Genomic DNA, 14576 nt, shown 5'->3' with positions numbered 1-14576 from the left:
AAAAGAGAAAAAAGAAGAGGTTCAGTTATTTTTATTTTGACGTTTCCTGTCTGAGCTGCTGGACCTTTGTGTTTCTGATGATCTGGATTTAAACTGAAGTGAAACATGAAGATGACGAGCAGCTGGACGACCATGATGATGATGATGCTGCTGCTGCTGTGCTGCTCAGGTCTGATATATTTATTATTGTTATGATTTTATTATGAAGGAGCAGGTTCAGGTCTCACCTGAGAGGTGACATCATACTTCACAGCTGAACTCAGGTCAGATTCAAATAATGTCAGTAACACAGAGTCTGTTTTCAGTCGGTGTAGAATTCAGATGTTTTAATGTTTGTTAAAGATGAAGAGGTTGATCAGCTGCTTGTTATTGATCTGCTTTAATCTTCTACATGTGTCTGAGTTTAGTTTCATTTAGTTTATTGATTTAGTTCAGTTTGAAGAAAAAACTAAAATATTTAATGATTGAAACAGAATCATTTTCTTTATTCAGCTTTTCAATGTTTTAGACTCTGATCATAATAATAATAATAATTAATAATGTTGATCATGTTTATAATAATACTAATAGTTTTAATAGTAAAATGTGTCTGAAGAAGCAGACACAGAAAGTCACACACACTCCATATTCATCAGCCTCATTTTCATACAGCAGACAGACGGTCTGTGTGTGTGTGTGTGTGTGTGTGTGTGTGTGTGTGTGTGTGTGTGTGTGTGTTGTGTGTGTGGTGTGTGTGTGTGTCTGTGCTCTGCGTGTGTGTGCTCTGCTCTTGAACTTGATGAAAACCCACTTCATTTGTTTGTTTGTTTGTCCTCAAGTCTGTTTGAGGCTTCAGACTGAGGTCAGCATCAGTGCTGTTGCTATGGTTACCTGCAGGTTAATACACCTGGTTTCTCTGATGAAGAGCAGAGAGCAGGATCCTGATGCAGGATCAGAGTCTTTCAGGTTCTTTTCTGCTCATTTCTGTGTGTCATCATGACTGAAGGTCACAGCCAAAAGCATTCTGGGAGCTGAAATCACTCATCAGTGTAGAGGAACTGATTATTTTGATTATTGATCATTTATAATTATTAGTTTGGTTTATGAACAGAGTCAGAGTCAGAGCCTGTTACTACAGGAAGTGATTCATTGTTTCAGAAACCTTTAAACTTAAAAGACTTTGAAGATGTCTGAGCTGAAGTGAACATGACAGATTCTGATGGTTAATTAGCTGGATCCAATTAAACAAAAGCAGCTGTGTGTGTGTGTGTGTGTGTGTTTTCTGATGAAGGATTTACTGCTGTTTGTTGTCACTGGTCTGTGGGGGGGTGCTCTGTGTTCGGGTGGGGGGTGGGTGCTGCCATGGGACCACGTTCACGGTCAGTGTCGGGCGTGCGACAATACGCCACAGAGAGAGAGGGAGGGCTGCTGAACCTGAACTGAGACTCTCATGACCTTTAGGGGCTGAGGGGGGATTTTAGGGATTTGGAGGGCAGGTCAGGGTGAGGAGGGGGGTGAGGAGGGGGGGTGGACTGTCTGCTCCAGTGTTTTAAATCAACCCATCCCCCTTTTATATATAATGAGGACCCAGATGGGAGGCGTGTGGTTTAATCCTGAACCTGCAGTCTGAGGCGGTTCTCACAGCAAACAGTGATTCATCGTCAGCTGATCAGACGGACTCTGAGACATGAACTCTGTCCTCGAGTCCTTGTGTCCTTGAGTCCTTGTGTCCTTGTGTCCTCAGGTCTCTACAGATTCAAACAGTCCCAACAGTTTCCTAGAAACAGTTAAAATCATCAGCATCTGAATCAGATTCAGTGAGTTCACACAGACAGACAGAGGCGTCCTGTACACCTGCACAAGGCTGCCAGTCCGGGTTCGGGTCCAGGTGTACCTGCAGGTACGGGTTTTCAGCCTGTTTCTACATGAGAACAGTCAGAGAACTGTAATCAGCTGCACTGATTCCATTCAGCCCTGAGTCCTGTCTGCAGGCCACCCTGTCAGACCCACTTCCTCCAGCAGAACCAGGACTGGGTCCCAGTTAGACCAGTGTGAGCAGATTCAGTGAATTCAGGAAAATGGACTGAGACGTTTCCTGCTGAGAAAATCTTTTTTAATCCAGTCAGGACAGTTGCAGACTGGATCCGACCAGGTTCAGTTCACTTCAGGTTCCTTAGTATTGATGAGGCTGATTCTGGCTGAATGTCGGCACACTCGGCTGAGGTCTGGCACCAGAGAATAAACTGTGTCTTGGCTCTGACAGAGAGTTTTACCTCCAACAGGGAGGTCGTGTTTTCACACATCTTGTCTGTTTGTCTGTTTGTCTGTTTGTTTGTTTGTTTGTTTGTTTGTTTGTTTGTTTGTTTGTTTGTTTGTTAGCAGGATCACACAAAAAGTCCTGAACCGATTTGCACCGAACCTATATCCAAATATATCATCTACTATGATATATTTTGGATATAGATATATATAGATATATAGAAGTCTGGTGCATGTTGTGACACTGGGCTGGCGGAGCTCTGGGTTCTCTAAGTGCTTCTCTACATCTGCAGTTGTTGGTTCAGTTTTGTACTGAGAAGCAGTTGCGGCCCAGTGTCGGCCCCCGGAGTCAGACTGTAGTCAGATGGTTCTGGTCTCTGGTTCATCCCAAGTCACTGAACATGTTGGTTTTGGCTTCCTGGGAAGTTTTTTGGAAAACCAGTTCTGTATCAGGAGAATGACGTGATCCAGATGTGGTCCTGATGTCTCGGATATTTTGTCCTCCTGTAAAAATAATCAGAGTTTATTTGACTGTGGCTCAGTGTCAGAGCTGGTGACTGAGGCTCCACGTGACCGGGCTTTGGTCCACGTCTGGGTCAGTTCAGACTTCGGTGGTTTCGGACTGAATCAGACCAGCGTTAGTTTGGATGGTTCTGGAGGTGAAGGTCTGTGACGATTCATCTGCAGATGAATTAAGTTTATTTCTTTCTCTCGATGCTCACAGAAGAAGTCTCAGTCCTCCGTTGTCAGAATCTGGATCAGAGCTGAAAACCAGCTTCAAAATAAGTTTATGTTTTGAGCTGAGTGAGAACTGGTTCAAGAACTTTATGGTTCAGAGTCCTTTGTTCCTACAGAGGTGAACTTGGACTTGAACTTGGACTTGAACTTGGACTTGGACTTGGACTTGGACTTGGACTTGGACTTGAAACTGAGCTGAACAGATAAAGGGACAGATGAGCAGCTTCATCACAACAGAACAAAACATCAGAGTGAAACCGGAGCAGCTGCAGAGTGAGGGGTCTGGTGTTTGGTGGTTTTGGTGTTTTTAGGGATTTGGGGGGGGGGGGGTCTGTTGTGTCTGGATTCAGACTTTTGTTGTCATTATTGTTGTCATTCATACTAAAGAAGGTTGAGGGTCTGGGGGAGGTTTTTGGGGGATCTGGGGGTTCAGACGTCACGGGGAGTCCTGCTGCCGTCCGTCGTCTGATTTTCTCCTCCCACAGCATCCTCTCAAAGACCAGCTGGGACCAGAACAAGATGGAGGGCAGGGGTGGGGGGTGGGAGTCGGCTGTGACATCGTCGTCTGAATGATGTGATCGGGGGAGGAGGGGGTGAGAGGGTGGGGGAGCCTGGGAAAGTCACCTCGACCAAGTTCAAGTTGAAAAGAGGAGGACGATGCGTTCACTGACCAGAGAGACGTCTCAGTGTCTCAGTGTGTTAACGTCCTAAAGCTTTTATTTTGACAGGATGTTGAATCTGGACTAAACCTTAAACATTGTTTCATGGTCTCTCACAAAACCCTGATCAGGTGTGACTGAACTTACTTTTTTAAACTAACTTTATTTCTAACACATGGAGGATAAATCCTCCTTTAACCACAGAAACAAACAGGACTGAAATGTTGAAATAAGAAAACATGAAGGAAAATACAAACAGAGAAAGTTGAGTCTGTGAAATAATAAATAAAGATCAGAATTAATGATATTCAGACAGAAGTTTATAGTTTCCTGACATTTCTGTACATTTGTGAAATGGAGAAAGTTCATGTTTATGTCTTTACACACAAGGAGGAGATTTAGTGAAACATCATTAATATATAGACTATAGTATTTATTGATGGCGATGATATTAAATTTAAATTCATCAGCTTGTTCTTCATGATGACTCCTGACTGATTTAAAGAGAATAAATCTATATTTATGGATCTGAGTTTCTACATTTATGTGGCTCTGCTGTGGTTTTAAATGCTGCTGCAGCAAGGAATTGTGGGACAGCATGTCTCCTTTCCTTCAGTAAAGGAAGCTCCAGTGTTTCCTAAAGGAGATGAGAGAGGAAGCAGTGAAGCTCCTTTCCTCATGAAGCTGCTCAGAGACTAAAGATCATTTCTCTCAGTCTGAAGCTTCAGGAGAGAAACACACTTCGACTCTTCTGCTCTCTAAAGTTTATTATTATATTTTATCAATCATGTTTTCATGAATGATCCCGTCAGCTCCACCACAGACTCTCAGAGGTCAGAGGTCACCTGAACCTGACACACACCCCCCCACCCCCCTCGCCCCGTCTGTTTGCAGACTCATTCAGTCTGAGTGTGAGGGGGTGGGGCTCTTTAACAGAGCTGTCAGTCAGCTGCTTCTTTGCTGCTCTCCCATGATGCTTTGCTGTCCCTCCTCTTTGTGGTATGTCCTGAGGCTCAGTCAGACTGGGAGACCAGTTCAGCTCCCAGTTCACGATCCAGTACCAGACTCAGTCCTCAGGGATCGTGTTCTTATGTTCTGAAGAAACCTCGTATCTCCATTGATTAAAGACAATACATCATTGATCAGATCTGATCTGATCTGTTGTTTTCTTGTTTCTAATCAACAGTGAAGTGATAATGTGTGTTATTGATTATCACCATCATCATCATCATCACCTCCATCATCATCATCATCATCACCATCCTCTCAGTGAGTATTTCCTGTTTCTTCATCTCAGACACATTTTCACATTTCAACATATGATGATGATTAAAAACAACGACAACAACAACAACAGCAACAACAACAACAACAACACAGAGGAAGAAAGGCAGCAAAAGAACCGGGTCCAATAATAAAGCCAGAAATAAGGAACCATAGCTGACTTAGCTCAGGTTCTGGTCCAGGTTCTGGTCCAGCTCCTTTAAATGTTTGATCTGATATTTAATCAATAATCTAAAGTCAATCAGGCGTTTGCACTTCCTGAACCTCCACATCTCAAACTGCTCCTCCCTCACCTGTCTCCTCCTCTCAGGTGTGGGCGGAGCCTCAGAGCTGGCCTTCCTCAAAGAGCCCAGTGATGTCATTGCGGTGAGGGACCGCCCGCTGATGCTGGACTGTCAGGTAGAGGGGGAGGGGCCCATCTCCATCACCTGGAGGCGGAACGGCATTCCCGTGGCGACCGGTGTCAAGGCGACGGTGCTTGGTAACGGCACGCTGCTCATCAGAAACTTCTCCAAGAGACGAGAAAGCAACGAGACGGACGCAGGAGAATATGACTGCGCCGCCCAGAACCGCTACGGCATGTTGATCAGCCGCAAGGCCCGAGTCCAGCTCGCCTGTGAGTGTCGACATCCTGCAGCTGCTAAACAAACACAAACATAAACAAACAAACAAACACAAACAAACAAACATAAAAATAGAGCATCATGTATTGACCAGTCTCTCCCCCTCTCCTCCCTCTCCCCCCTAGCCCTTCCTAAATTCCTGTCTCACCCAGAGTCTGTTGCTGTGGATGAAGGGGGCGTGGCCAGACTCACCTGTCAGGTAAATGGAATCCCAGAGGCCAATATCACCTGGCAGAGAGACCGACAGCACCTGAGCACAGAGGACCCCAGGTATGTCACTGTCAGGTGTAAGAAGTCAATGTTTACATAGTGACTCAAGGACCACTTACTACACTTTTCTCCTCTGGAGTTTTAACCACAACTCATGGTCTTCATCAGAGGATGGAGATGGATCTGTTGACATCACGTGACCTAAATATGGAACTTCAGTCACATGATAACAGGCACTTGCATACTTAATAAGGTTGTGTTGATGAAGACCATGAGAAATGGTTGAAAGCTCTGGAATAGCCAGTAAACAGACCCTGACTATAATGTGAATTTAACGTGTATCTCTGTGTCGTTCAGGTACACTCTGCTTCCTAACGGCGTCCTGCAGATCACCGGCGTTCGGCGAACAGACGGCGGTTTGTTCCGCTGCGTCGCCTCAAATATCGCTAACACTCGATACAGCCACGAGGCCCAGCTGTCCGTCACCGGTAAGACCAAACCTGGGGCAAAGAGACCCGCAGAGCTTCAGGTCTCTGTCTCAGTGTTGTTGATGTTCTCTGGTTTCTGTGGGTCCAGTTGCAGGATCCAGGATCTACCAGGAGCCCGCCATCCTGTCCGGTCCTCAGAACCTCACCATCAACATCCACCAGACCGCCATCTTGGAGTGCATCGCCACAGGAAATCCTCGCCCCATCGTGTCCTGGAGTCGCCTCGGTAATGACTCCACCATAAACCTCCATCACCTGTACCGCTCACCTGTACCGCTCACCTGTACTGATCACCTTTCTGTCTCTGTCCCTCAGACGGACGGTCCATCGGGGTCGAGGGGATCCAGGTTCTGGGAACAGGGAACCTGATGATCTCTGATGCGACTCTGCAGCATTCAGGAGTTTATGTGTGTTCAGCAAACAGACCAGGAAGCAGGTCCAGGAGGACGGCACTGGGACGACTCGTAGTACAAGGTGACCACACTCATACACAACAACAACAACAACAACAACAACAACAACAACAACAACAACAATAACAACAACACAACAACAACAAAAACAACAACAACAACAACAACAACATCACAGGACGTGTCTCAGGTCTGTGACCTCACTGTGTGAACAGTCAGCGTTCTGTTTTCAGACTGTTTGCTGAACTTGAACTCGAGTGTCGTGTGTGTGTGTGTGTGTGTGTGTGTGTGTGTGTGTGTGTGTGTGTGTGTGTGTGTGTGTGTGTGTGTGTCTCTGCTCATGAATGTCAAGTTCAGCTCAGCTGCTGCTGCTGTCTGACTCTTCACCCCCGACCTCTGACCTGTGGCCTCTGACCCTCTCTGTAAATCAGATGTGTGTGTGTGGTTGTTGGGGGATGGGTGGGGGGGTGTTCAGCTTCTGTCAGGACAAAGAAACAAAGAAAACTGGACACAGCCACAATGAAAAAACAACAACAACAACAACAACAACAACAACGTCAGGGTTGAGTCGCCTCTGACTGTGGCTCTGATACTTTTTCTTTTATATTATTTTCTTGGGAACCAAGAACCTTTAGAACCTTTACATACATTTAGGAACATTTATAAACCTTTAGAGACGTTTATAAACATTAAGGAACCTTTATAAATATTTAGGAGCACATACAGATATTTAGGAACATTTTGGAACCTTTGATCACATTTACAAACACTGAAGAACCTTTAGAACCTTCAGAAGCAAGAACAAAGCTTTAGACAACATTTACCTTCAGTGTTCAGCTCAGACAGATCAGCAGCACCTCTCACCTCTGACCTCTGACCTCCATCACAGGAGACAGGAGGGAGCGATGCATACAGAGATGAGGAGGTGGAGGAGGAGGTCAGGATGTGTTCAGGTTTAATCTCAGACCTGCAGACTGGGCTCAGACCCCTCCCCCCCTCCCCCCCTCCCCCCTCTCCTCCTCCTCGTTTCCTCACCTCCACCTTCATCATCAGTTCACCTTCATCTGTTTCTCTTTGTTCACTTTTCTTCCATCATTCCTTCCTTCTGTTTGCTTTCTATCTCCTCCTCTGTTTCTTCCTCACACTTCCTCACATCTACTCCTCCCCCTCCTCCTCCTCCATCATCCACCTCTCACTTTCTCACAACTCACACAGACTAAAACCATAGAAGAAGAAAAATAAATGTTAGTTTCAATCAGTGAAACATGAAGACCTTCCTCCTCCTTCTCCTCCTCCTCCTCAAGTTCAGGCTATTCTTTCTTCTGAGGGACCAGGACCAGAACCAGAACCAGGACCAGAACCAGGACTGACCTGACTCCTCCCCCTCAAATCATTTTGTTCAGACTGGATGTTTTCATTGATTAATTATCAGAATTCTATCAGTTCATTTTCTGATCCATTGATTCATCGGCTCCTATTTTCAGTAACAAACACTGGGTGCGTTTGTTTCGTCTGCTGCTCGGCCCAGCTGCAGCTCAGTGTGTTAGGGAGGGGTCAGAGGTTAGGGGTCACACAGGCTCATTGTATGTTTGTGTGTGTGTGTGTGTGTGTGTGTTTCCCAGACTCAGAGCTTCATTAGAATATGGATTAGCATGTGAAGAGTCCCACTTCACAATGAGGACTTTATTCAGACTGAGACTCCGTCTGTCACACAGACACGAGTCACCGATGATATTAACAACAGTGAAACTGACGGTGAATAAAACCATGTGAAGTCGTTTAAATGTTTCAGTTCAACAGAATAAAGTCACAGATAGTTTTAATCAGTCCGTGATTTTCATCTAAACAGTTTCATTCAAATATCAAATCTTAAATTTTATTAGAAACTTTATTCTTCACATGTTGAATCTCTGGAGCCATCAGCTTTCATCGTCGTCATCTTCCTCCTCACTGAGTGAAACTGCTTCACACATGAACAACTGACGAGTGTGTGTGTGTGTGTGTGTGTGTGTGTGTTTTGCTCTTGAACTTGATGTGTTGAAGTAGCTGAAGCTACAGAGTGTGTGAAAGGTGAAAGGTCGTCTCTCTTCACAAATCAACTTTATTTCTCTATTAATGAACCCCCCCACCCTTCTTGAATTGATAAATGGCTCCTATTCACCCCCTCCCTCACTCTCTCTCCCCCCTCTGACCTCTGACCCCCCCCTCTTTAACATTTAGAGGGGTAGGGGCGGGGCTTCAGGGGGTTATTTGAGGTGACAGAGACCACATATGTATATGTGGTCTCTGTCACCGTGGAGACGGACTGGGTGGAGGCGAGACAGCACCTGTCTGTCTGACGGAGGACAGAGGGGGGGTCAGAGGTCAAAGTGGAGTTTAGGCACAAAAATGAGTTCAAGTTCATGTTCACACGTTTGAGTTTTCATGAGTAGATGAATTCAAATAAATGTTCAGATAAACATGTAAACAAAGATGTGATATGAACATATATATATACATATATATATGTGAAACTTAATGTATAACAGATGTATAAATATATATGAACATGTAAACATAGATATTTATATATATATATATAACCTTATCAATATTATATCAATGGAATAATTTTGTTTTCAGTTTAATTGTGTTTCATTTTCATTGTGATATCTTTGGAAGAGATTGACTACAAAAGTTTTGAGAAGATATACACTATCTGTCAAGAATAAATCACATTGTCACAATCATTTCATGGAAAGAGGTAAAAAATATTTAATTCCAACTTTATGACCAACAGTATATATAAAACTTAATATATATATAACATATAACCATATAAATACATAAATATATAAACATGTAAACATAGATCTGATATGAACATGTAAATCTATAAATATGTATAAATATGAATAGTAAACATGTAACATACATGTGCAGATGAGATAATAAATGTCTGCTGATTAATACAGGGTGAGATTCTTAAAGTCAACAGTGTCACTGTGAAGGAAAATTTAAATAGAGTTTGTTTGAACGAAGTGTTTAATATCATCCGTAGGACTATGTAAATATCAGAGGCCAAAGTTTTTACTGCTGCTGGAAGATTAAATTTCAAAAACATCAGATATTTTCTATTGACACTGAAACAGTGAGATCAGCTGTTAGTTTGTCTTCTGTCATTAAAGTTATAATGAGATTCTAATCAGATTCAGTTGAGTCACAGTGAAGTTACTGTGTGTGTGTGTGTGTGTGTGTGTGTGTGTGTGTGTGTGTGTGTGTGTGTGTGTGTGTGTGAACCTCTGCTGCTGTCTGCTGGTCTACTGACAGTACTACAGTTATTACAGCTGCTTCTATCATTGGTGGAAAGTAACCAAACATGTGATGGAGTACTGAGGTATCACTGTGAGGCAGTTACTTACTTATGTATGAGAAAAGCTACAGAACTACAAACTAAAAAATATGAAGTAATGTTATATAAAGTATTTGAATTTAGCTCCACCTCACTGTTGATCAAAAATAATGACTAAATAATATAATAATATAAAACTAATCTGTCAGAGGCCATTCTGCCGCCATGACACTTTGATCCATGTGAGACGACGCAAATACAAACAAATATTCACAAATAAGAAGCTGAAAACAGAAAAGAAAACAATGTTTAATCAATAATCAAAACTGTTCCTGGTTCATTTTGTATCAATTGATTGAATTCAGCTCTGATTCTCAAGAACGGCACAGAACAAATATGGAGGAGCAGGTTTTTGAGCTGTAGCGCCTCACAGAGGTCAGAGGTCAAACTGAGGGAATAACGAGTGAAAACAGTCAGAACGAAAGAACAAACTGTTTCTTAATGAAACCATGTGTTTCATAATTCAGGGTCACATGTTTCCTCATGATGACACACCGCTGTATATATCAATACTTTGTCTGCGTCTGTCTTTGTGCAGCTCCTCCAGAGTTCGTGCAGTGGCCTCAGTCTGTCTCCAGACCAGCAGGGGGCAGCGCTGTCTTCAGCTGCACTGCGTCCGGCGTCCCTGAACCTCACCTCATCTGGCTGAAGAACGGCAAACTGCTGACGCCCAGCGGCAACGTCAAACTCACCAACGGAAACACGTAAGAACTTAAAGGCAGAGAGGATTTCTGAACCTGGTTCTTTTTATTGTTTCTTCAACCACTGAAAGTCACATGGTCGAGCAGCAACTCCTGTGTTCTGCAGAGTGAAATGAACAGCTGTTTCTTCTTAAACCAAAAGGATCTTATACTTACTAAATGTCTCTTTGTCTCCCCCTGCAGTACGCTCGCCATCACCCGGATCACGCCCGAGGACGAAGCCATCTATCAGTGCATTGCCGAAAACAGCGCCGGCACAAACCAGGCCAGCGCTCGTCTCGCCATCAGCCAGGGGCCCGAGCTGCCCGAGGCCCCCGTCGGCCTCCAGGCCACGCCCCTCAGCTCCAGCAGCCTGCAGCTGACCTGGGAACAGCCCACAGAGCACGTCAGTCAGCAGATCATTGGATATGTGCTGCACATACGACGACTGGGGGGTGAGAGACTGAGATTACACTGAATGAGATTAAACAAAATCAGATTAGAGGAGAAGAGTCAAAGAGATTACACTGAACAAAAATGAGAAGAAGTGGGATTAGACCAAACAGGACGAGATGAGACTAGATTAAATAAAACCAAATGAGACAAAATGAGATTATCAGAGATGGTGTAACATTACTGAAGATAAAACGAGATTAAATGAATCTGAGAGATTAGATTAGATTAGATTAGATTAGATTAGATTAGATTAGATTAGATTAGATTAGATTAGATTAGATTAGATTAGACTGGACAAAGTGAGTTTATCAAAGACAAGGTCTGATGAGATTAAAGATGATGAAACAGGATTAGATAAAACGAGGCAAGATTAGTGATGACAAGACAACTCAAGATGAGACAAGATATTAGACAAAAGACAGATTAGCAGGATGAGAGAGATTAGACAAAATAAAATGTGGAGCGAGATGAGGTTTAAACCAGATTAGACCAGAGGTGATGAGATTAGATAAACCAAAACAAACAAATGGGATTAGACAAAAGAAGATATGATATTATCTGAGATGAGACAGAATTAAAGAAATTAGATTAGATGAGACAAGATTAAACAAGATAACATGAAATGAGATGAAATAAGATTAATTAGATGAGACAAGGTGATATTAGATTATTGCATTAATATTGGGTGAGACACAAAACACTCTTTTGAGACATCACAAAATCAGATTAGATGAGATGAGACGGGATGAGACAGTGACAAGAAACTAGACTCTTAATGAGATGAGCTGAGATTAAATCAGACAAATGAGATTTACACCAATCACAGAGTGACTGATGCTTGTTTGTGATTGGCTGGAGAGAAAAGTTGGTTCTTTGCACGGTAGGTCACTGCACTGATCGATAAAATACAACCAAGACTGTGACCTTTAACCTTTAACCTGTGACCTGCGTGTCCTCAGAGCCGGACAGTGCAGAGCTGCAGGAGGCCGTCAGTAAAACGACCTTCAGACACGAGTTCAACAACCTGGAAGCAGCCACCACCTACTCCATCTACCTGAAAGCCTACTCTGCTCTGGGAGGCAGCCAGCAGTCCGACACCATCACCGCCACCACGCTGGGAGGAGGTACGGCGTCCGGTCACGTGAAAAGTCATATTCTTCAGGTTTTAGAAAAGATGTCCAAACACATCTGGTCACATATAAAAGACTTCAAAATAAAAGTTTAGTGAAGGAAAAGAAGGATGTTTAAATTTGGTTGAAAATAGAAGATGTTGGGATGACTTCTTCAGGCCGGTGAAACACACCGACAGTAACCAGTCTGTCTCTGTCTCCGTCCCACAGTTCCCAGTTCTCCCAGCTTCTTCACTAAAGTCCTGAACCAGACGGCCATGCAGGTTTACTGGGAGCTGCCCAGTAAGCCGGGGAAGCTGGAGGGCTTTAGACTGGAGTACCGCGGGGTTTCCAGCCCAGATGTCCAGGGGCAGGAGACCTTCCCAGGACACATCAACACCCACACCATCTCCCACCTGGGTCAGTGCAGTTAAAGGGACAGTACAACATTTCAATGGGAACATCCCCCCTGCTGTCGATCTTTGTGCTAAGCTAGGCTAACACTTTCCCTCTGCTTCCAGTCTTTGTGCTAAGCTAACCCTTCCTGTAATGATATGTAAAGAACAGATACTAAATACAGTGGTGTAATAGTTCATTATAAACCAGTTATTACATGTTTGTGTATTGATTATAGATTATCTGATTTTGAAATCTGAAACTGAAGTTATCCTGTAAAATCTTTCAGAATAAGAGCGTGGTGTTTCAGTGTGACTCTGTTTCCTTCCTGCAGAACCAGCTGCAGTCTACGAGATCCAGCTGGTGGCGTTCAACGGGAACGGAGACAGTCCGTCCAATCGCCGCCTGGTGTCTCTGGCAGAGGGAGGAAACACTGCACCAGGTAGGACCTCTGACCTCTGACCTCTGACCCCTCCACTGAAACCAGTGGAACCAGTCTGATGTGTTATCTCTGTGTCCCTCAGCTGGTTCGAGCTGTAACTGTGACCAGTCTGACGGTTCAATGTCCACTCTGCTGGTCGGTGTTCACAGCGGCCTCGCCTGCATCCTCTGCTGTTTGCTCTTCATCCTGCTGGGATACAGACGCAGGTAAGACCTTCATCATCATCATCATCATCATCATCATAGTCGTCGTCATCATCGTTATCATCATCATCATCGTCATCATCGTCATCGTCATCATCATCATCATCATCATCATCATCATCATCATAATCCTCACTTTGCTCTGTGTTCAGTTTGTTCTGCAGGAAGGCAGCGAGCTGGGAGGCTCCGCCCACCCTCAATGGTGTCAGAGGTCTCAAAGGTCACACATCTGAGAACATTGAGCTCAGCCAGGTAACACTCTCTCTCACACACACACACACACACACACACACACACACACACACACACACACATACACACACACACACACACACACTGCGGTGACACAGCTGATTCTAACACCTCTCTTGATTATGACCCGTCACCTGCTTCCATTCACCCTGGTTTCCATGGCGACCTACATTATTCCTGCTGCTGTTGAACCTGTTGTACTTTGGTCGACTGTCATCATCTCTTTAGTCTTCACCTCTGTTGTCACTGACGTGCACTGTTACCATGGATACAGGTGTTGTTTACCTGTTGTATAGCAGACTGTACCAGCTGACAGTGTTACAGCAGCTCCTGTTCTGTCATGGTTCAGCTTCAGACCAGCACAGTCATTATTATTGTTGTTTAACAGTTCACCTGTCTGCTCCGCCCACAGAGATGTGACTCCACCCCTCCTCCAGTGATGGTCATGGTTGAACCCGCTCCACCCGTCAGACCCGGCACAGGCACTGGATAAAACACCATAAATGCTACTACCCCCACCTCCCTCCTCCTCCTCCTCCTCCTCCTCTGAACTCCAGCCTGGCGTCTCCTCCTCTCCTCCTGACAGCCTTACAGCCACTTCAGCCTTTATGAATGAGTGAGATTAGATGATTGAGATGAAGATGATGATGATGAATCTGATACCACAGGGACCAGTCCAGACTGAAACCAAAGCTGCATCCTGATTGGATCTTAAAGACAAACCACCGGTCACATGACTGCGGCTGGTTTCCGTGTGGTATCAGGTTCTGGTGTCGCCGCTGTGGCGTCCCGGACGGTCGCTGTTAAAACCAAAACCTTTTTCTTCAGTTTGGGTCATTTTGAGTTTGTCACCATCGGTGCCGAGTTTCCTGAGACGATGAGGCCTTCTGCCGGTCTGACCAGAACCGGGTCCTCAGAGGATCACTGTGGTTTATTTGACCCCCCCCACCCCGAGTAGGTAGTGGGTCGAACCTCTGAGGCCCAGAGCCAAATG

The 14576-nt window shown here is 44.5% G+C and overlaps 1 protein-coding gene across 1 annotated transcript; it reads left to right on the top strand.

The window, feature by feature from the left end:
- Positions 1-132: 132 nt before the first annotated feature.
- On the top strand, positions 133-14075 carry LOC111234092 (immunoglobulin superfamily DCC subclass member 3-like). Its single transcript, XM_022762010.1, has 14 exons — positions 133-169; positions 5230-5535; positions 5668-5812; positions 6110-6240; positions 6329-6466; positions 6556-6714; positions 10583-10748; positions 10929-11179; positions 12140-12304; positions 12521-12709; positions 13020-13127; positions 13210-13333; positions 13483-13582; positions 13995-14075. Exons 1-14 carry the CDS (start codon positions 133-135, stop codon positions 14073-14075), a joined length of 2100 nt encoding a protein of 699 aa, XP_022617731.1.
- Positions 14076-14576: the final 501 nt, after the last annotated feature.

Source organism: Seriola dumerili, unplaced genomic scaffold (genome assembly GCF_002260705.1).
Source record: "Seriola dumerili isolate Sdu_G_001 unplaced genomic scaffold, Sdu_1.0 BDQW01000435.1, whole genome shotgun sequence".
In the NCBI taxonomy this organism is placed as follows: domain Eukaryota; kingdom Metazoa; phylum Chordata; class Actinopteri; order Carangiformes; family Carangidae; genus Seriola; species Seriola dumerili.
Note: the sequence above shows the minus strand (reverse complement) of the source record. Positions and strands in the feature narration are given on the sequence as shown.